The following is a 24,603-nucleotide window of genomic DNA, read 5'->3' on the forward strand; positions in this document are numbered from 1 at the left end:
ACCAGTCTTGTGACCCTAACTACCCACGTGATGGCAGGGTGGGTAATGATCCTGCAAGAGGATAAATGCCTGGGACTCCCCACGAGTCAGTTAGGCCTGAAGAGGCCTCTTGGGTAGAGGCAAAAGGTCTTCTAGAATCTCAGTTGATCCAGTTGCCTTTGTAAAGCACTTAGAAGTACCATGACCTGAATGAATGAGAATCTTCACAGACTTAACCTTAACCTAAAGTTAAGGTTAAGTACTGGTGTTACCTTGGCAGGTTAATACCAACCTGCCAAGGGACAAAGGATGGAAATTAGCTGCTTGCTACAATCCTATGTATTTACACGAAAGTGTCTATTAATATGTATTGTCCCTGATGTTTTTCATTAAATAAATCTAAATTCTATCCTAACCTTTCAAACCGAGTCTTAACCTTGAAACACCCCTTTGAAGTTGCGAGGACTCGCCAAAACATTCTCACATTCCAAAAATGTCCACAGTCTGTTGGTTAAAAACTTGTTCTGGATCCTCTCCATGTAGCAAGTACAAGTAAAAAAACACATCCCACTAAAGCTGAAGGTCATTTTAATAAATCCTTTTGTCCTAAGCAGTGATATACATCTACTTCCACTGACAAATTAAGTATGCCTTGATTACATTTTTTAACATCAGTTACCACAAGGCCTTTCATTTGCATCTCATGAACATCACATTACTTCCTGCATTAAGATTTAAGATTTAAGATTTAAGATTTACTTTTTTTGATCACTGCACACACATGCTACAGGGAGGAGACTGCACACACGCCATGCTTCGTGAAATTATTTTCTCCGCATTTGACCCATCCTCGGTTCGTCGTTCCTCCGCGGCAGACCAGGAGCGGTGGGCTGCCAGCTGCCAGCCAATGCCGGTGCCTGCGCCCGGGGACCCATCCTTTTTTCGTCACTGTTGGTCAGGCGGTGATCTTCTTGCATGTTTTTAGTGGGGGTTATTAAGGAGGAAACCCCGGGTGAACACGGGGAGAACATGCAAACTCCACACAGAAAGGCCCTCTTTTTCCTCGAGCAGCAGGCACTGAAGATATGGTGGAAACACCACCAGCGCCCACAGCGGGATTCGTTCTTATTAGTGAACAATAACGGCTAGTGCAAATTAGCTGCATGAGACTGATATTCAGAGGAGAAAGGTCTACATAAATGTGGATTGTTTGTGATGGATACAAAAAAAAAAATGAAGAAAATAGAGACTGATTTAAAAGCACCCACGGCCAACAATACATAAAGAGTTAGTGTACATTCTTACCCTTGACCAATCTCACTCCTCATGCCTAAACATGACCCAACCAACAAAGGCAGCATCTGGTAGCCAATCAGAGGCGGAGTAGGATAGACTTTGCAATCCTGGGAAAAAAATATGGCAATATGGCTCATGCAATTGGCAATTCAGAGCCTGTTTTTTGGTTTATATTTGCTTTCGTTTTGGCAAAGTGGCACCATTAAAACAATGCAGAATTAGCCATTTACATTTTCTGTTTGCAATATACATGGACATACAGACAACTATCACTGGATTACTTTGATACTGAATAAAACTTAAAAACCTGATTATTCTAAGGCAAGTTCTGAAGCATCTTTTTTCTGTGATTTCTTACGGTGATTTATGTGCATTTATTCACTGTGGACATCAGAGATAATAATTTTCAATATCAAAATAATCTTGCTTGAGTTGTGCAATTCATCACAGCGAATATCAAGTCATCAATTTTTGTCAGATTCATTGCAAAGATTTGCTGCAGATGTAATGCAGGATCACATTCATCAAAATACACATTTGTACATTTTTATAGAATGTTTTCTTTTCTCAAAATAAAAAAAGATACCACTCACCTGCAATGCAATATAAAATACTAGAAGAACCAGTATCTAGAAAAAAATGTTTTGAAATGATTTTAAAAAAATGCATGATGCATTAATTAACTCATAAGAACACTATTACAAGTTGCCAGTAACAATTCAAATTCTTTATTCTGACTTTCAATTAATAATTATTAGTTAAATTTCAAAATGAAATGGCAAAAAATCCATTTCCATTCAGATTTTATTTTCCAGTGTGTAATGTATCATTCCATCTCACAGTTAATTTGCTTCCCACTTCCCACTACCCACACAGTCAACAATCTATTTTTGATTTTCTGTCTTTTTGTTTATTCATTTCAAACAGGTTGAAAACTTATTTTCATGAAAACTGACAACAAACTGACCTGAAGATTACATGCAGTGTTTAAAAATCAATATCATCATCAAGAGAGAGATTATCATGCTGATTATATTTAATAAATGAGAAAAATAAAATATTGAGAGAACTATGGTTTTATGTCCCTGCTGTGGTCAGAATCAAAGCCAAGGAGAACAACAGTAGATGTATCAAATGTGCAAAGGCAGTCATTTTTGTTTTTTTATCATTTGAAGAAAAGCAAGAACATGTCATCATGTTTCATTGGATACCAAATCAACACAACACACAGGGGGTTAGACAGCAGAAACACAGTACTCAGTCCAGAGACCCTGCCTGCTCTGAGGAAACACTTTTGAAGTTTAAACCTAGTATCTTTAAGCTATACATACATATTTATGTATGTGTCGCATTTCGTGCACTATGAAATATTGAAATGTACCACATAGTATGCTATCTGAACCAAATAAGCCAAGCTGTTACCATTCTTACTGTAACTGCGTTGTTATAAACATCTCTGAGGCCTCTCGTTTCAGAATATGTTCTGGCTGAAAGACTAGTGGTTGAACACTGTGGCAAGCCTGCAGTAACAGAATTAAAAAGGTGTAGCTAATTAAAAATAATGGGCAACTTTACTGGGATCAGTCATCCTCTCCACACACAATTATTTTTTTATTATAAAATCAGTTTATCTGTGCTCAACAGACCTTTATCTAAATGTATGTATCTAAATGTATATATGTCTCAGCAGACAAGATCTTAACAGCCATACTTTATGCAGATGCTTCTGGTCGGCCGTGGATAGGCATTAGGCATTGATGTTTCTAACGTCCAGCCACAGGTTGTGGTGCTGTTACTGGGAGGAAAGGGTTTCAGTCTGCCACAGCTATTGGAGGTTGGGATACTTCAAGTGGAATCGGTTGAATGCATCATATATGGCCTGTCTGGAAATAAAACAGATGTGCCATCACTTCTAAAACAACACAGCAAGAGGTAGTATGGCAAAGAAAAGATCATGTACAAAAATTATTGTAGTCCCAAGTCAAGCCAAAGTGCAAAACTTTGTGCTTTGAGTATATTAGGTGAAGAGACTACTCCTGAACAGTCTCTTCAAATAATTAGCGTGTTTGAAAATGTGTATTGACTTGTTTTAAATAATCTTTAGAGGCAAAACGATCAGGTGTGCCTTGCTACGTTATTTCTGTGGTCTGGTGTTTGAATCCCTTCTGAAATCCCTTTGGGGAAAAGCTTTCAACATTTGCAACAATTATTACAAAGATTACAGATTCAAGATGTCTGATGTGTTGTTTTTGTTGGCTTTAGACAGTTAATTTGATAGTTTTGAATATCTAATTAATGTTGGCAATCAGCAGTTACAATCTGAACATTAAATAAGCTGAAAAAGACATTGAAATGTTAATTAAACATGTATCTGACATTGAAATACTAGCTGTCTTTTAGACATTTGTACCTTAGTTCACAGACAAAACATATTGCATTTCTTGTCTCTACTTCACAATAAAAGTCAACTCATGGCTTGCCAGTTGCTTTTAATGTGAAGCTGCAGCAGCAGGAATATATATCAATGTTTTCATCAATGGCAGAGAGGCTCAATGACCATTCAGCAACAGTGACATAGTGACGTCATAGAGACTTACCTCAAGTCTCAGTTATTTGTTGTAATGGGAGAATTCTCCTCATCCGCGAACCCCTCTCATGTATTGTACCCCAGGGGCCAATTCTTGATCACATACTATTTACATGCTTCCTATGTGTCAGCTAATCAATAGGTATATGTTAGATGGATGACACACAACTTTATGTTCCAATGACTGGTAGCAAAATAGACATATGCAGTGTCTCTCTGGCCTGTCTCTATGATATCAAATGCTGATTATCAAAAAATTCAGTGAGTCCGAATCTGAGGTTTTATTAGGTCCCCCATATCTGACTGTGACTTAAAAAAATTGTGGAGACCTGTCCTCCAATGTCAAGCATTCCACCTGCAGTTTGAGAGTGATCTTTCACTCTGTTTTGTCATACTAAACATCTCCTGCACTCATCGGGCACAGGACCCCCCTAACTGTAAGTAAATACAGTAAAAATAAATAAAAATAGCAATAAATTAGTACTGAAATTTGAGTCCTTCTCTCAAACTCCCTTTTATTTTCAGTGGTGTAACTGGGAAACTGAACATGCTTGTCAACACAGAAGTAGATCATAAGATTGTGATGTTTTTCCTTTTGAAACACGTCTGCTTGTAGCAGCTCCAATGCGCACATGATTTCCTCTTTGCCTGTCGATGCTATAGTAGGCTACAGTTTTGAGTGTTGTACTATTACTCATGATGTGCAACCAATCAGTGCTTGGTTGGGATTGTAAAAGTGTGTAAAAGCCGATAAACGGTCAAACTGTAATACAGATGACTGACTGAGGAACAAGTCATGACACTCTAGTCAACACCTTTGGGCTTTACTGTCATGTGACCTGTTGCTACTAGGAAAAGAAAGGAGTGATAACAGTGTTACAGGGTTTTACAGGCCAAGCTAATCATTATACAGACTATTTATTCCTACATAATTAGTCAGACACCAGACGTCATGCTACAAAGGAGACAAATATAAAGTGTGTCTGTAGCTAAATATTCACCAACTGTGTTTTTCTAGGCACTGTTTCACTCCATACCTCACACCATACCTGACCACACCAGTCTTTTGATATTCTTTGAGTCATTAGTTTACCTGAAGATGTTTTGTTTAAACAGGTATGCACTGATGTGTCCTCCATTCAGATATCTGACTTCACATCCTGGCCAGATCTCCTGCAGACTGAGGACCCCTGTGCGAGGGATGTAGGCATCCTCTTTGGCCTGGACCACAATGATGAGACTGGTGTCTACAGGGACTAGGACAGATGGAAGGACAGATTACAATTACATCGTGCCACTGGGACATGTCATACATAAACACAATATTCAGTATCATGGATGACAAATTGATGTCCTATTCAAACATGTAGTAAATTGCTGCTCCCTTGTAAACCAGAGTACAGCCTCAGATCCTCAAGCATGGCATGAATATCTGAGGTTTGCAGAACCAGTGACATATTTTAAATCACCACTCAGCCAACCACCCAATCAGCAGTGACCCATGTGTCCATTGCGCTGACACCATAGTGTGTGGATCGATCCAGATTGATTGTCATCATCACGCAGTAACATACCCTGACGTCCGGAAAGAGACACACTAGACTGTCCTAGCTAAATTATCTAAATAGGTACATTTCATCAAGCTCCAAAGGATATCTAAGTTTGGATAATGTTGCATAACCAAAAGGAATCATCCAAGAGGCCTGTTGTTTTTGTTATTTCAACATTTCTGAGAAAATCCAAAAATCTAAAAAAAAATGCATCTGCTAGCATTGCCATAGCCAGTGAGCCGCCATGCACACACTGGACGCTGCCAACTCACCTGGAGAGGTGGAACAATTGCTAAACAAGGCATACAAAGATCGCTGACCTTCCTGAAGACATTGAGCGGATGTCGGACGAGCTGCAGAGGAAGGATTCCCTGCTGACCACCATCAGGTCTCGTCTGCTGACAATGACCAGCTGGCTGGAGACATCATGGACAGGTGAGCCCGCATCACAAAACACCACCTCTCCACTAGGGCACACAGTTCTCTGGGAACCGTCCTCCTCCTGTCAACAACCCGCCTGCTCCACTCCAAGCAAGGGGACTCCCTAGACCCAAATGGTCGTCCACAGGTGGAAGAGGGCTCCAAGTGGGACCCATGGCAGGGCCCCTTCTCTCCCGTGCCTGCCACTCTTCAACATGTATGGCCTGGGACCAGCACCAGAAAACTGCATCTGTTTCTGTGGCCACAGACATCATGCCCCTGTTGATGCCCACCACAGCCTTCCCTCCACTCACGGCTAGCTGCCCTCCAGCAGGTGGATGTCCAACAGGGGGCCGTCCACCTCTGCTATCCTGCTCCTCATCCCAGTGCAGGCGGCTGGTTAAGGACGCAGTGTGCTGACACTCCTCCCATTCTCCCAACCAGGCAAGGGATCACACCCGGGGTCCTAGTGTGGATGGCAGGGTGGCTGAGCTGGCTTGCCCCCCAAAGATCAAGTGGACACTCCCACAACCCCCCCGACAACCCTCGTCGTCAGGGACTCCATTGTGAGGCACGTCCGCTTGAGGGGGGCATTCACCTTGTCCTTCCCCGGAAAATCCTGGATATCCTGAGCTTGCATCTGCAGGCAAAAAGGATTATTATCCACGCAGGAGCGAACAACATCGCCAGGCAGCAGTCCGAACTTTTAAAGCGGGACTTCACCCACTTTTTTAACACCCACCTCACCCAGCCCCACCCCCACCTGTAGCAGAGGGATAGGCAGCTTCAGCAGGCTGCTCAGCCTCAACACCTGGCTCTCCTCTGCCTGTAACTCTCACCATATTGGCTTCATTGATAACTTTGATGCCTTTTGGGAGAGACAGCATATTTTGGGGCTCGACGGATTTCACCAGAACAGAGCAGGTGTCCGCTTGCTGTCCGCCAACCTGGCATACGGTGTGCAGCATGCCAATCTCTCCGAACCTGCACCAGCTGATCTGTCCGCACCAATTGATGTCCCCCAGGTCCTTGCTGCTATGCATCAAGTTCCACTTCGAACCACCATACACACAATAGCGGACATGGACCTATTCACACCAACACTTCACTCATTCACGTTATCATTACACTACATCAACACACGAGACACCATCATGCTCACTCGGCAAACTCTAATAACCTCTCCCAAAACACCAACAATCCGCCTCTTCACTTAAGTCACCTGTCACCATCAACATGGAACTTTTTAATGTTTGCTCCCTTTTAAACAAATCTTTTATTATCAATGACCTAGTTTTAGATAATAAGATTGATTGTTTATTTTTAACTAGGGCTGTCAGTTTAACGCGTTAATTAGATTAATTAATTACGCTGCAAATTAACGTGCTATAAAAATTAACGCAATTAATCATGAGTGTAGGGCTGGGCGATAAAAACAATAGCAATATGTCTCGCGATAGACGCGTCGTCAATATCAATAAAAAATGCGTTCGATAAAACACTCGATAATTTTTTTTTCTTCGTCGGAAGAAACCTAAAGTTGCGAAGCGAGGTTGGTTGCATGAACAAAGGGACTCGCTCTCAGGTAACCGAGCAACGTAGGGAGTAATCGCTGATCAGTGAGAGAGACACGCTAACACGCCAATCATGTAACAGTATCGAGTTCGGTTACGCCATGTCGTTGTCACGTGTTTGATGCTCCGTGAGGAGTGAGACGAGAAATAGAAAGTGAGCGCTGCAGCGAGCGAAGAAATCGTCGATAGAACAGGGAAAGTCAGCTCGACAGTATGGAGTTTTTTGGATTTTATAAGTCGGACCGTAGTCAGACCGATGTGGTCTGTAACTTATGCAAGACTGTCGTCCCCACCAAGACCGGTAATACCACAAACTTGTTTAACCACCTTAGCCGCGCTCACTCTTTGGAGCGCAGCTGTATTCGCCAACGTCCGCCAACCGCAGCACCACCGCACAAGCAGCTGACCACCATGCAGAGGTATCTGCTTCAGTGCCTGATGACAAATCATCTAAAAGGCACGAAGACGTAACGGAGGCAGCGGCATATCGTATAGCTAAAGACATGCTTCACTGAGCACTGATGAGAAGCCAGGTTATAAACATCTCTTACACGTGCTTTAAAAACAAAAAAACAACAACAACAACAAAAAAACACACACTTGCAATAAAAATATATTTGAATAGTTCATGTTTGTTTAGAGTAAGAAGAGTGACTAAAGTTGTTCATATGTCTAGGCTGGTTTTACAATTCAGTCAAGTCCACCTCAGTTTCTGCTATGTTTCCAAAACACTGCACATATCTGAAAACATTTTATTCACCAGAAGGTGAATTAGCTTGTGAACTTTCTGCACTAAACCTGCAGAAAAAAAGTTCCCAGGTTTCTCTCTGCTTACATTTTTACACTTTTTTTTTACATTTATTATTTGTGTTTTCCATGGTTGTGTTGACATTTCCTTTCCTTTCTGCCTTGATAGCTGAGGGGATTATAATCAGAGGAAGGTTCAATTTAAAATAAAAATGTTTAAATTGAATGTATTTTTCTCCCGGTCCTTATTTTAAATAGGTCATAAAAAAAATCAATAATTATCGATATGACCAATATAAAACACTTATATCGCAATAGAGTTTTCAGCCATATCGCCCAGCCCTACATGAGTGGCAAGTCAATGTGCAAGCATTTTAAATTTGGCCCTTTGAGTGACCCGTAGGCTGCAGTGGCAGGTCGCATCCTACCTGCGCCACTAGTCAAAAGCAGGGTGACAACAGACATGGATGAACGGCAAGTTTATTTATAAAAAGAACAAAGACGGGACTATTAACAAGAACGCAGTGATTTGTACCTTGTGTAAAAAAGACTTTTCCTATCACCGTTGCAGCTCCAGCCTGAATTATCATTTCAACGCTAAACATGTAGTTGCTGCTAGTGCCGCTAGTGCTACCGTGAGCTCACTCCGCCAACCCACACTTGCTGAGTTAGGAAAATGAATGAGCAAAGCCACGACAGAAAAACTGACAAACTCAATCGCAAAGTGGGTTGCTGCTGATTGCAGGCTGATTTCAATCATGAAAGACAAGGGCCTAAAAGAGGCATTTCAGATAGCGTCATCTGACTCTAATTTCCAGCTACCGTCGAGAACTACAGTGATGAAAAGAATTCACCAGCTGTAATGTGAATGTCAGTGAATTGTAATGTCCTAGAATTCAAATTCTTTATTTGGGGACCTTTAGCAGATATGAGATTAAAATGCAATTAATTAGATTAATTAATTACAAATCCTGTAATTAATTAGATTAATTTTTTTAATCGCCTGACAGCACTATTTTTTGTGGCTGGTACAGACGCGCCAGTTGTTCTCACTGAGGCCTCCCCACCAAATTTAAACTTCGATTTTTATCAATAATCACCACTTACAATTTTATCATTATATCCAGTGATTTTAACTTGCACACAGACAATCCATCAGACCACATGTCCAGAGAGTTTTTAAACCTCCTCAGCTGCATGGATTTTACACAACATGTCACACAGCCGACTCACAACGGGGACACACCCTGGATCTGGTCATTAGCCACAACCTCTCAGTCCTCTGTTGTTGACCTGGCTGTGTCTGACCATTACTGCGCGTTTTTTAGTATCACCCATTTAAACATTTTCCAGTTTCTTTACCTTCACCTTGTGATTTTATTGTTGATGATTTTAACAGTAAAGACAAGCACAGATATTGTTGTTCCCCCAGTTTTAAAGAAAGCCCCAACCAAGCATACAACGCAATGGAAAAATGAAGACATCAAAAAACTGAAGATAAATTGCAGGCATAGAGAAAATGGAGGAAAAATTAAAATAACAATTAATTACCAGATGTACTGTGAGCAACTAAAAATATATAACAAGGCTCTGAGAGAAGCAGGACTGCACCTTCAAAAATTGTTAATGACCTCAGGTGCAATTTGGACACACACAAGCTTCAGTCCTCGTGCTACTGGATCTAAGTGCTGCTTTCAATACAGCAGATCACACTATTCTTTTAAGCAGCCTCAGACACCTGGTTGGCCTCTCTGGCACTGTTCTTAAGTGGTTCACTTCCTATCTCACAGAGAGAAAATTCCTGGTAAGTTTGGATACATGCTCCTCGAGAATACATGAAATAAAATGTGGTGTGCCCAAAGGATCAATTTTAGGCCAGATTCTTTTAAATTTATATAAAAGAATCTCCTGATGACACTGGGCCACTTGATGCCCTTTTTACCTGTATTTTAGGCATCAAATCCTGGATGGCAGAAAACTTCCAACAGCTAAACCAGGACAAAACCTAAGTTTTGTCCTGAGGCCCAGAGAGTGAAACTATTACCAAAACTGCAAACATTGTCTTTAAATCCGTCCAAGCATGTAAAAAAATCTGGGCGTCATTTTTGACTGAGTTCAATTTTATTCCACACATTAAATATATTACAAAAACAGGATTTTAGCATTTAAACTATATAGCCAGAGTCCACCCATTTCTCTCTTGGGCAAACACGGATATGCTGATGCATGCTTTTATCTCTAGTCGAATTGATTATTGCAATGCCCTGCTTTCTGGTCTTCCTAAAAGAAACATCACAAGTTTACAACTTCTAAAGAACTCAGCTGCACGTGTGCTTACGAGGACCAGAAGGCAGGCGCATATTACACCAGTTTTAGAATCACTGCATTGGCTCCCTGTGTGTTTCAGGATTGATTTTAAGGTTGTCTTAATGGTTTTTAAATGTCTTTGGGGTCTTGGGCCTTCTTATCTTTCAGAATTGCTTTTACCTTATGCAGCCTTGCTGACCCTCAGGTCCTCCAACACCAGCCTTTTATCTATTCCCAGAGTAAATAAAATAACGTACAGTAAGGCATCTTTCCAGTTTTATGGCCCCAGATTGTGGAACAGCCTGCCGGAGGACCTGAGGGCCGCAGAGAATGTTGAAACCTTTAGGAACAGGCTCAAGACCGACCTAGTTAATTTGGCTTTTAACTCATGTTCTTAATATACATTCTTATAATCTATACTTTTATTTTGGCTTTTAACTAAATGTTTTTCTATGTTTATATATGGTTATTTTAGCTTTTATTAATGTTCTTAAATATTTTTATTTTCTATGTTTTTATACTTTTATCCCATATATGCGCATGCGTCGACCGCGCGTGCAGCCTGTTGCAGTCGCTCCTGTTTCTTTTCTTAGTTTTTACAATTCTTTTGCTCTATTCTTTATTATCAATATATTGCAACGTAAGGACCGTCATTTGAAGCTGTGCCCTCTCCAAACATGCTGGCTGAGAGAGTTCTGGTTTGTTTTTTCACTTTGAAAATACTACTCTCACTGGGACACAGCACCGATGTGCAGCGCATTGTTTACACCAGAGATCAGCTGATCGCGCTGAGGCCGGCCGGCTTGTCAGCTAGAACAACAGAGATCCCCGCTGAAATCTGGAGAAAAACATACAGAGGATGCAGGGGAGGACAGAAACAGCGGAGGAAAAGAGCAGGGTCGAGACAAAAGAGGTTTACGGAGAAGAGGAGGTATAAGCCGTGTCTCCCCTCTCTCATCATGGGCAACGTGCGGTCGCTGGCGAACAAGGCGGACGAGCTAACAGCACTCGCCAGGAGTCAAAGGGAGTATCGGGAGTGCAGTCTGATCTGTTTTTCGGAAACATGGTTGCATTCGGACATACCCGACGACAACGTCTCCACCAGTGGCTTTCAGACTGTTCGGGCCAACCGGGACTGCACCCAGAGCGGTAAGCGTAAAGATGGGGGGCTCGCTGTTCTAGTCAACAACCGTTGGTGTAATCCTGGTCACATTACCATCAAGGAATGTATTTGTTGCCCGGACATTGAACTGCTGGCTGTTGGACTCAGGCCATATTATTTGCACAGGGAGTTTTCACATGCCATCATCGTTGCTGTTTACATCCCCCCCTCTGCCAACCCGACGTCGGCATGTGACGTCATTCACTCCGCCGTGGCCCGTCTGCAAACCCAACACCCGAGTGCATTCATCGCTATCTCGGGTGACTTCATCCACGTCACCGTGGAAAGAACACTGCCCAATTTCACGCAGTATGTGAGCTGTCCCACATGAGAGGAGAGAACCCTGGACTTGCTGTATGCTAACGTCAAGGGTGCATACAGCTGCTCTCCCCTCCCCCCTCTGGGCAGGTCAGATCACAACCTTGTGCACCTCACTCCCTCTTATGTGCCTCTGGTGAAAAGTCAGCCTACGACCACGAGGACAGTGAGGAGATGGTCTGAGAAGAGCTTGGTCTGTACCAGCTCTATATGGAAAGTGTCCTGAGACAACTTCTGTCGTGATTTGGCGCTATACAAATAAAATAAAATTGAATAAAATTGAAAATTGAAAAATATCAGACACTACAGGGCTGTTTTGAGGTGACAGACTGGCAGGCACTCTGTGAGCCGCATGGGGAGGACATTGATGGGCTCACAGAGTACATCACGGACTACATCACCTTCTGTGTGGACTCCACTGTCCCATCCAAGACTGTCCATTGTTATCCAAACAACAAGCCGTGGGTGACAAAGGACATCAAAGACATCCTCAATCAGAAGAAGAGGGCCTTCAGGGCGGGTAACAGGGAGGAGGTGAGAACGATACAGAGGGAACTAAAAGTGAGAATCAGGGAGGCTAAGGAGAAATACAGGACAAAGCTGGAGTGGAAACTCCAGCAAAACAACTTGAGAGAGGTCTGGAGTGGTATGAGGACCATTACTGGCTTCGGGACAAGCAGCAGAGGAGTTGAAGGCAGCATTGACAAGGCAAACGAGCTGAATTTGTTTTATAATAGATTTGACACTGCAGGCCTGGCTCATGCTGCCTCTGACTCCGCTGCTGTCTGTCCTGGACGACCATCATCAACCACTCCCCCCCCCCCCCCCTCCTTCTCCTTCTCCCCCTCCTCCTCACACCCCCCATCTTCCTGTGAGAGCCCTCTTCACACCTCCTCAGACTGCCAGACTATCCTCACTCACCAACTTGAGGATTACACCACACCTCCCCCACCTGCCACCTCCACAGTGTGCTTCACTGCTGACCAGGTGAGAAGACAGCTGATGAGACTCCACTCTAACAAAGCTCCAGGCCCTGATGGTGTCAAGTCTCCAGAGGGTCCCCATGCTGTGGAAGACGTCGTGCCTTGTTCCTGTGCCAAAGACATCACGGACCTGTGGCATTGACCTCCCACATTATGAAGACTCTGGAGAGACTCGTCCTGGAACAGCTCCGGCCCCTGGTCAAGCCACTGTTGGACCCCCTCCAGTTCGCCTATCAGCCCCGACTTGGAGTTGAGGACGCCATCATCTACCTGCTCAACCGTGTCTACGCCCACCTGGACAAGCCGGCGAGCACTGTGAGAGTCATGTTTTTTGACTTCTCCAGTGCATTCAACACCATTCGTCCAGCTCTACTGGGTGACAAGCTGACAGCGATGCAGGTGGACGCCACCCTGGTGTCCTGGATTGTGGACTACCTGACTGGCAGACCACAGTATGTGCGCCTGCAACACTGTGTGTCAGACAGAGTGGTCAGCAACACTGGGGCCCCGCAGGGGACTGTTCTCTCTCCCTTCCTCTTCACCCTCTACACCACGGACTTCAACTATTGCACAGAGACCTGCCACCTTCAGAAGTTTTCTGATGACTCTGCGATAGTTGGATGTATCAGCAAGGGCGATGAGGATGAGTACAGGGCTGCTGTGGACAACTTTGTCACGTGGTGTGAGCAGAACCATCTGCAACTAAATGTGACAAAGACTAAGGAACTGGTAGTGGACCTGAGGAGAGCCAAGGCACCTGTGACTCCTGTTTCCATCCAGGGGGTCGTTGTGGACATAGTGGAGGATTATAAGTACCTGGGGGTTCATATTGACAATAATCTGGACTGGGCAAAGAACACTGACGCTCTCTACAGGAAGGGCCAGAGTTGTCTCTATTTCCTGAGGAGACTGAGGTCCTAAACATCTGCCGGACTATGCTCAGGATTTTTTATGAGTCTGTGGTGGCAAGTGCAATTCTCTATGCTATTGCGTGCTGGGGCAGCAGGCTGAGGATGGCAGACGCCAACAGACTCAACAAACTGATCCGCAAGGCCAGTGACATTGTGGGGATGGAGTGTGACTCTCTGACGGTGGTGTCAGAGAGGAGGATGCTGAGTAAGCTAAGGACTATCATGGACAATGTCTCACACCCACTTCATGATGTGCTGGCCAGGCACAGGAGTACGTTCAGTAAGAGACTAATACCACCGAAACTGAGGACTGAACGATACAGGAAATCATTCCTGCCTGTGGCCATTAACCTGTACAACTCCTCCCTCTGAATGGCCCTTGGACTTCACTGTCTGGTCTGTTCTGTTGTATATTTTACAATTTCACTTTGCACATCTGATTCCATTTTTCACATTTTTTTGCACATCCAATATACTCAGTATATTACTTATTTTTATTACTGTACATTTCATTGTGATGCATATTTTGTGTTGTATATTTCTTAATTTGTGTTGTATATTTCTTATTTACATATATCTTTAGTATTAATATTCTGTTTCTTAATATTGCCTTTATATATATATTTATTCCTTCTTGTTCTTTCTCTCTTTTTTATTCTTATCTGTAATTCTGTTTTGTGTGGAGCACTGTACAAAAAACAATTTCCCTTCAGGGATCAATAAAGGAATTCTGATTCTGATTCTGATATATCCAGTGTTTCCTCAGTGGGGGCCGTCTGCACTAGGGGCTGTTATCGGCTGGGGGTTAGATGGGGCACACCGTGTGGGGTGGGTGGGGGCTCTGTGGCAGTGCTCCGCTGAAGTGCCGTTGGTCCTCTGCCTGCCTGTAGTTTGAAGGGCACCCGAGCTGTGGCATTCTGGCCTGGGCCGTGGGCAGCCCCCAGTGCCAGCAGTGCTGTCTTTAGCTTCAGCTTGTTCCTCTATTTTCAGCCAGTGTGTGTGTGTGTGTGTGTGTGTGTGTGTGTGTGTGTGTGTGTGTGTGTGAAGGAGAAAGAGAGAGAGAGAATCGTGGGGTGTGGGTCTGGGGTTGGGGTGGGGTGGTGTGTGTGTGTGTGGGGGGGGGGGGTGCTTTTAACATGTAAAGCACTTTGTGCTACATTTTATGTATGAAAAGTGCTCTATAAATAAAGATTGATTGATTGACTCAGTCTTTATTTTCTTTTTCAAAAAAGCTTTATATTGATGCAAGCTACCATTTTATTATTAGTTTTGCTTTCACCTTATTTATACTGAACTTTTTGCCATCTACAGGTACCATACAAAATCTCTTTTGAAACAGACCTGGCGGCAATGACAGCTGAGCTTTGAGGAACAGCTGTGGTTGGGAATCAGAGAGTTGAGACCTTATCAAGAGTTTGCAACCTTAAAGTAAATATGAGGACCTTACTAGTGGACAGTCTCTCCCATCCTCCTCCATGATGACAACCAGTTAGAGGATTAAATGTCCACTTAATACCTCCCTGCATAAGTTCCTCAGTGAGGAACTGAATTGATTCTGCTATCTCAATATGTGCAGTGTTAATTGTTAAGCATGGGAATGTACCTAAATATCTTTCATTTGACTCCTTCCACATTTTCCATTAAATGGACCAAACAGTCTACTCCAACTAAGGTAAGTGATGTTTTATCTGCAGATATCTATCGTGTGACAAATCTGCCATCTATTAGCCACCTGGGCCTCGGGCAAGATCAGTCAACATACATTTCAAAAAGATCTTTCTTATAGCTACACTGGCACTCATAATCCAATATTTCTGGTGTAGTCTTCCATGTGGTTGACCACACATGTGGTTTCTATCACTGTGACCGACTGTGTTGTTGTTGTTGTTGTTGTTGTTTTGACATCAGGATCATCTTTTTCCAGTGGTTCTCTCAACCTATCTATAGCAGCATCAGGAACTGTGGACCAGACATCCATTTTGCATCCTAAAGCAATGACTCAGCTCCAAGTCCACTGAAGGCAAGATCTGCAGGGTCTCATTAGGTGTTCACAATATTTCCACTGAGCTGCATGAGATATTTCAAGGATCTCAGAGAGCCTGCTGGCCACAAATACTTGAAATCTTGCTGTCTCATTCTCGATGTACTTTATCACTGAGGTGCTGTCAGTCCCAGAGATTCAAGATTTTTATCTGTACCAGATGTGATTGAGGAGGAGAGAACTCATAGATGGCATTTAGAAGTGCACCCTCACTGAATTTGGCAGGTTTAACTTCTTCAGCTGCCACAGAAATGACATCCTCTGCTGGGCGGTCTTGGCGAGGGAGCTCCGACTTAAGGTCCAGGTGATTATGGTGGATGTCCACGCACCAGAAATACAGTTTTGAATGGGGAGCCACGCAGGGTGATGGGAAGGACGGGGCTGGCCTCTTTAAGTTAATATTGTCCTTATCTAGTCTGGCTCCAGCTGACTAAAGCAACACATACAGTTCACAATACATCACAACTGGAACGCTGCTCAAAAGCACTTCCTCTCTCTGTCACATCCGGTTTTTGACTTCTATATTGGATTTACTTGCTTTTGTTGCTGCTTGTGGACTGGTATCTTTGCCTGCTTGCATACTGATGGAAGTGAGATCTCAAAGACAAGGGTGGGCTAATCCTGTAGTTTTCTTTCATTCCTACTGCCCGAGACAAAATCCTCTCTGCATTGGATTCTTTCAACAGTGTCAACAGGGGTGCCAACCCATTAAACAAGTGCTCAGCAGGGATCATGCTAAATGTCCCCTCCCACTCATCTGATCCTCTTTAGCTGAACAATAAATTCCAAACACTGGACAATGGGGGTGGACTATGCTTTCCAGACAGGCACCAGCTGGGTGACCATCTATCTTCTGCCTATGATTCCATTCTCATGCTGGATGCCCCAGCTGATACTGACCTTGCCTGACTGCCTTCTACTTCAAGTGCTGACGGTGATCAGCTCAGCTCCTATGACCAGAGCTGTCCAGATCTCTTGGACTGTCAACCCGCTCCTCCTCTGTGGGGTCTGTGCTCCACCTGGTTGCCTGCCTTTTTCCATCATCTCGGCATGACGCTAATCTGTGGTGCTTCTTGTCAGTACCTCTATGATCCAGCATAATTAAAACTCACAACTCTGCCTCTACGGCCATTGTGCATGTCGGCATAAATTACTTAAAAAACCAATGTCATAGATCTTCAGAGCAGATTTTGTGTGCCTCATAGATTCTCTGGTGGACACCAAACGCAGTTAATTATCTCTGATCAATCCTCAACCCTCATTTTAGTGACGCACACAAGCTGTCTCTCAGGCCCAGAATTTAGGTGAAGTTCAGTCACCTACACCAACCCAACATCTGGCTAAAGGTTTGCTGCAGGAACAGAGAGATGCTCTTTGTTGCCAATTTTGCTGCCTTTTTAAAGAGGACTCCATCTCTCCAAGAAAGGATCAGGCTTTATCAACCAACACTGAACTGACTTTGCACTCCTGTCATGTTTCTACCTGCTGACCTGCATTGACTCCACCTGCCTGTATCTCCCTGGCTTCATTCAGTATTCCTATTAGGATTACACATAGATCTAAAAACCACTATGCTATAAATTTTGTGTTTTCAATTGCTAGGTGAGGTAATCTGATTAAAGTCTGCTGTAGTAATTCCAATCCAGCTGAGACCCAGATTGCAGTTCTTTGCTTTTTTAAACTCTGTGTCTAATAAACCGTTCTTTGCTCTTCATAATACTAGCTGGCTGTAACAACTGAATTTCCCTGGTATGGGATCAATAAAGTTAATAACATAGAAACAAAGAATTCACTCTTACATCTGTGCAGTCTGTAGCCACATTTTCCAGCTACTTTTCTGTCTTGCCTATTGCCTTTCTCACTTGACTAATTCACTTATACACTACTCACATAAAGTTAGGGATATTCGGCTTTCAGGTGAAATTTCACGATGAACCTAAAATGCACTATAACCTTAGGTGATCTTGATTGAACCTGAGGTGAACGTGAATTTGACCTTCTCTAAACTTTTGAAGGCACATGTCCAGCTGTTACTTAGATGCCCTACATTCATGATATAATATCACTGTAACGTGACCTTTCACATTTTCCATAAATTTCACCCAAAAGCCAAATATCCCTTTTTGTGAGTAGTGTATAATATCAAGATAGTTGTTTGAATAATTTGTGGACCTCAGCAGCCCTTGATGCTTGTGCTTCCAGTTATTAATACAACCTCCTTGGATCAATGACATCAGAAACCAAAAAATAGCATATTGGAAGCCAAACGTAGATGGATAAAATGCAAACTTGAAGCTCATCATCTCAATATGAAGGAGCTCTTGCTTAAACTGAACCAGACTTTTATAAATACACAAGCTTTTATATAAAAATATTTGTCAAAACAAAAAACAACAACAACAAAAAAAACAAGCTGCCTACTTTTCTGTCTTAACAGCAATAAACTCAACCCAAGGTTCCTATTTAGCATGTTTAACCGTCTTGTAAATCCCTCTCCTTCTGTCATTCCCATATAATCTATTGACTGTGATAATTTCTTGTCATTTTTGTAGTTAAGACTGATGTCTGACTTCCAGTTTTGTGTTTGTTTTGCCATCCACACCATTCAGCTGTCCTACTTTACTGTCTGAATTTGCTCCTATCTCCCTGCAGATCCTTATACAGACCACAGCTTATATACATCCCTCCTCTAGTCCATGTGATCTCCTGTCCAGTCGCAGCTTATTTCTATATTTTCAACCACTTAGTTACATTCAGGTTCATCCATAACAATTTTAAAATTACAAGTGTTCAGCAACTTCTTAAAGAATTACAGACCTATATAACCCTTCAAAAAATTGTCATCCACCAACTCCTGAAGTTGGTTGAGGGTCATATAATTTTGGACGTATTTCAATCTGCCTTTCATCACAAGCATAGTACTGAGACTACTTTACTAGGAGTAACCTTTGCAGACAAAGGTGAATATTTAATTCTCATCCTACTCGATTGATTTGACATTGGCTTTTACACTATTGATGATGCCATTTCACTTAATAAGTTGCATAACAGTGTTGGCATTTGTGGTGCAGCTGGTTTCATTCTTATTTGAAAGAAGATATTTAATTTCTGTAACATTTACGTGTCCTCCTCAGATTCCTAGTGTGTGGTGTCCCTCCAGGGTCAGTCCTTGGACCACTCCTTTTTTCAATGTGCATGCTTCCTCTGGGTCTTTTGTTAAGTCGCTTTCAAGTGGTGTCTTAGTGGGGCCTTTCTGTGTTCTCCCCATGTTCACCTGGGGTATCCTCCATAAAAATACCCCCACTAAAAACATGCAAGAAGATCACCACCTGACCAATGGTGACAGAAGGAAATTGGGTCTCTGGGTGCCGGTCGGCTGAGTTGCATCCGCTCCAGGGCCCAATGGAGTCCCTTATAAGCTCTATAAGAACACGCCAGAGGTAATAGGCTACCTGTGCAGACTGATGAAGGTGGTATGGCAGAACAAAGGGATAACAACAGCTTGCAGAAGAACAGAGGGACCCTCATCCCGAAAGAAAAGAGCTCTGCTGACATCAGCCAGTTTTGACTTCATAAGCCTTTTGAATGTTGAAGGTAAAATCTTCATCAGTGTAGTGACTTGCAGGCTGGCAGATTATCTGGGAAAAAAACACTGCATCAATACAGCAGTGCAGATAGCAGGAATACCAGGTTTCCCAGGGTGTTTGGAACACATGAACATGATATGGCATCAAATCCAAACTGCAAAAATGAATGGAAGAGATGTTCATATTGTGTTCCTGGATCTAGTCAACGCTTTCGGTTCTGTACTCCATAATCTCCTCTGGACTGCATTTAACTACTTCAAGGAACCTACTTCAAGGAACCTCACTGTCCTTCCAGGATGCACAGCTATGCCTGACAAAGGAAACGTACACCACAGCATGGCAGCGCTTGGAGGTAGGCATCATGGCAGGATACACCATCTCCCCACTAGCCTTTACCATGGCCGTGGAGGTTATCATCCATGCCTCTCGGTGGGTAGTAGGAAGACAGCAACTTAAGCCTGGTCTGTGACTCCCTCCCATTAGAGCTGATATGGCTGATGTGACCACACTCACAACAACCTTGGCATTCACCAGGCATCTGCTGAAAAAGCTGCAGGAAGATATTGAGTGGGCCCAGATGAAGATAAAGCCATGCAAGTCCAGGAGCCCATACCTCACACAAAGAAGTCTGTGAAAAGCCTGGGTCGTTGGTACAACGCAACCCTCAAGGACTCGAAACAGGTCAAACAGCTTAGGCAGAACACCATCAGCAGCCTGGAGAGCATCAACAAATCCTTGCTCATGGAAGACTGAAGCTCTGGTGCTTTCAATTTGGCCTCCTGCCCCGACTGATGTGGCCACTAACCATCTATGAGGTCCCCTTGTATAGTTGAAAGGCTGGAAAGGCTGATCAACTCACATGCCAAGAAGTGGTTGAGTCTCCCATGGTGCTTCAATTGCTCAAAAGTGAGGTTGGAAATGATGCTGTCAAACTCTAGGGACTCATGTGTGGCTAAAACAGCTCCCACACATTCAGCGGGAAGGAATTAGATTCCATCTACGGCCATACAACTGGCAAAGTCAGCCCTTCAGCACCAGTACATTGTAGGCTATGTCCAGCATGGCTGAGGGGGCGTTGGCCTTCGAGAGAGCAGACCAACTTGGTAGAAGGCAACTCCAGCTCAGTGAAGGGCACTTGTGGTTGAGGAGGTGCGATGGAAAGAGCAGGCAATGGCGAGCACACAAGCTGTCTCTCAGGCCCAGCAAGGACAGTGGATGAGATGGGAAGAAGTTGAGATGAGAAGTTTCTTGTGGAGAGAGCTGTGGAAGATGGAGGCAACTCAGATTAGCTTCATCTTGCAGGCCACTTACAATGTCCTGCCCTCTCCCAGGAACCTCTGTTGATTGCATATAACATGCCACTGCAGGTACTCACGTTATGTTATGCGTATCAGGCCACAAGATGGCTGCAGCAGCTGGAAGACAGGCCTCTATGCATGATCGACCATCCAGGTTTAGAACCTGTTTGCCTAAATGTGCTCTTGCTGCAGAACGCTTGTAACATTTACAGGCTGACTACAGTCCTTTACAGCTATGGGGGATAGAGCAGTGAGTTTTATCTGCAATAACCTACTTAACTTCACTGTTACACCATAAGGAACTAAATAGTCTGCCAATGCCACAAATTCAGAATGCATTTTTTCTTGATCATATAGCCAAGTTTTTCCAAAGCAAATACTGTATATTACACATTTATTCACATGAAACATTCTACAGGTATACAATAAATATTTATTGACCGCAGTCATTAATATTTGCACATAGAAATACAGTACAAGTGACAGATTCACTGAATCCAAATTCAAAAAATGCGAATGGTGACAATTTAGAACCTGTTGACTAACATAATGTTCAATTTTCTCAGTCGTTAAAGGCATTTAGCCTATAGGAGTTTTGTGAGCTGGTGCTGGAGCTTCCTTGGGCAGAAGATTTGTATTGTGATCCCATCATGCATCATGCCCCCCCCCCCCCCCCCCAAACTGAATCTTCACACATAGCTGGTGATGACCTCCTGCTTGTCTGGATGCTCATGTTGTGAAGACACGTCTGGCAGGATGGTTATCTTCAGAATCTCAGTTCTGTATGATGATGGGTGGACAACGACCTTCTCCATGATCATGTCCATCAAATCATCAATATACCCTGTGCAATACACAGACACTCAAGACACACGCACACGCACACGCACACGCACACACACACACACACACAAAAGTGAATCACTAGTATCATTTACTACACTGAACAAAAATATGAATGCAACACTTTTGTTTTTGCTCCCATTTTTCATGAGCTGAACTCAAAGATCTAAAACATTTTCTATATACACAAAAGATCCATTTCTCTCAAATATTGTTCACAAATCTGTCAAAATCTGTGTTAGTGAGCACGTCACCTTTGCCGAGACAATCCATCCTTTCCTCACAGGTGTGGCATATCAAGATGCTGATAGAGTATGATTATTGCACAGGTGTGCCTTAGGCTGGCCACAATAAAAGGTCACTCTAAAATGTTCAGTTTTATCACACAGCACAATGCCACAGATGTCGCAAGTTTTGAGGGAGTGTGCAATTGGCATGCTGACTGCAGGAATGTCTACCAGAGCTGTTGCCCGTAAATTGAATGTTCATTTCTGTACCATAAGCTGTCTCTAAAGGCTTTTTAGACAATTTGGCAGTACATCCAACCAGCCTCACAACCGCAGGCCACGTGTAACCACACCAGCCCCAGACCTCCACATCCAGCATGTTCACCTCCAAGATCATCTGAGACCAGCCCCCTGGACAGCTGCTGCAACAATCGGTTTGCATAACCAAAGAATTTCTGCACAAACTGTCAGAAACCATCTCAGGGAAGCTCATCTGCATGCTCGTTGTCCTCATCGGGGTCTCGATCTGACTGCAGTTCGTTGTCATAACCGACTTGAGTTGGCAAATGCTCACATTTGATGGCGTCTGGCATGTTGGAGAGGTGTTCTCTTCATGGATTAATACTGGTTTACACTGTTCAGGGCAGAAAGCAGACAGCGTGTGTGGCGTTGTGTGGGTGAGCGGTTTGCTGATGTTAACGTTGTGGATCGAGTGGCCCATGGTGGCGGTGGGGTAATGGTAAGGGCAGGCGTATGTTATGGACAACGAACACAGGTGCATTTTATTGATGGCATTTTGAAGATTTTGAGATACTGTGATGGGATCCTGATCATCCACGACCTCATGTTGCAGCATGATAATACAAGGCCCCATGTTGCAAGGATCTGTACACAATTCCTGGAAGCTGAAAACATCCCAGTTCTTGCATAGCCACCATACTCACCAGACATGTCACCTGTTGAGCATGTTTGGGATGCTCTGGATCGGCGTATACAACAACGTGTCCCAGTTCCTGCCTATATCCAGCAACTTTGCACAGCCATTGAAGAGGAGTGGGCCAACATTCCACAGGCCACAATCAACAACCTGATCAACCCTATGCTAAGGAGATGTGTTGCACTGTGTGAGGCAAATGGTGGTCACACCATTTGCCTCACACAGTGCAACACTCACTGGTTTTCCGACCCCTCCAGGCCGCTCCAATAAAGCGAAACTGCACATTTCAGAGTAGCCTGTGCAATATTCATGCTGTCTAATCAGCATCTTAATATGCCACACCTGTGGGGTGGGATGGATTATCTCGGCAAAGGAGAAGTGCTCACTAACACAGACTTAGACAGATTTGTGAACAAAATTTCAGAGAAATGGATCTTTTGTGTATATAGAAAATGTTTTAGATCTTTGAGTTCAGTTCTTGAAAAATGGGAGCAAAAACAAAAGTGTTGCGCTTATATTTTTGTTCAGTGTAGATTATTCAGTAACTGTTAATATAGTGACATTTTGGACTTTGAATTTTGTAGTTTCTCAGGTATTTAAGTGTGTTTTTTGGTTTATTTATTGCATTGAAAGTACTGAGTTGCGGTACTTTGTGTCATGTACAATATAAATATTTATTTTTTGAGTGAAAAAGAAGAAGTTAACACTTACGTACGTGGCCTCAGTCTTCACTGGTCTGGCTCTGCACTCTCCCTTCATGGACTTTGGAAAGCTCAGTTTGAAAAGAGGATCCCCTGATGATGTGGTGGCTTGTCCTCTATCAGCATTCTCGCTGTAATGCAATGCATTCCTTGCAGGACACAGAAGCTCGGACAGCTGTAACAAAAGTATATTGTTAAGATAACATGGCATACTAAGGAGTAAAACATGTCAGCACTGTTACAGCATAAATTCATGCACTAAAGGCTGCAACAGCTCACTCCTACACTTCATCAACGGCAGGTAACTGTATTGATGCACTGGCCTATATAAAAACAAGACAAGAGACATCAACTTTATCTTACGTGTATAGCTATGCCAACAGCTACAAACAGCGTAAAAAAGGAAGAAACTCATTGCACAGAATGGCTGCCTTGGAGTGTAAATTGTGCCGTGATGTAGCAGTCTCAACCATACACTCGTTTTGCCCTCAGCTATGCTAACATACTCCAGTTTAGAAATGCATTATTCTATCAAATTACTGAAGCGTACACCCAGCGGAGCCTCTCTGTATGTATCACTTGACCGACTGGATCAGTGGGTTTGCCTATGAAGACCATGCTGATTGTTAACTAGAAGCTAGTATTAGTAGTTAGCGTTAGCTTGTGCCATATGGCAAAACACTACTAGTTTGTGTAAAACTACAAAATAAACACAACCTGCATTAAATCATTTGTGAGATCAGAAATGTATTACACAAACAGTTTGGATTCTACTGTAATCTGTGGTGTGATGTACCAAAAGCTATGGTAGCAGCTAGCTAACCTTTGATGGCTGAAGTCGTAGTCACAAAGCTAGCGGTTAGCCTTACATTGTTCTCAATGGGAAAACACACGCTACAACATGCAAGAGTTCGCGCTAATCTACAAAAGAAGCACACCCTAACCCACACAGCTAACTATTTGTATACTTACATGTCCCTCGTCTGCAGGTATTCCACGCAAAGTTGGAAGGGAGTCTCCCCACTAATGCTGCCTCATACTGGCCGAGGTTGGAGAAACAGTCAGTCTCAAAGTGGTTAGCTCACACAATTTTTTGCCAACTGTAGCGGGGACACTGCATTTAAAAATGAATTCA

At 43.2% G+C, this 24,603-nt stretch overlaps 1 protein-coding gene across 4 annotated transcripts in view; it reads right to left on the minus strand.

The window, feature by feature from the left end:
• Positions 1–553: 553 nt before the first annotated feature.
• Positions 554–24,603, minus strand: part of abhd18 (abhydrolase domain containing 18) — a 93,712-nt gene continuing 69,662 nt past the window's right edge. For 2 of the 4 annotated variants that reach the window (XM_070962728.1, XM_070962729.1), the window contains exons 13-14: positions 4,956–5,118; positions 554–3,158 (exon numbers count right to left, since the gene is read on the minus strand). In XM_070962728.1, the coding sequence (XP_070818829.1) occupies positions 3,101–3,158; positions 4,956–5,118 (221 nt within the window). In that variant the 3' untranslated portion in view covers positions 554–3,100. Of the gene's footprint in view, positions 3,159–4,951; positions 5,119–24,603 lie in introns of those variants that run through there. The other 2 variants (XM_070962730.1, XM_070962732.1) reach the window with 2 other exon arrangements.

Source organism: Chaetodon trifascialis, chromosome 5 (assembly GCF_039877785.1).
Source record: "Chaetodon trifascialis isolate fChaTrf1 chromosome 5, fChaTrf1.hap1, whole genome shotgun sequence".
NCBI classification, from domain to species: domain Eukaryota; kingdom Metazoa; phylum Chordata; class Actinopteri; order Chaetodontiformes; family Chaetodontidae; genus Chaetodon; species Chaetodon trifascialis.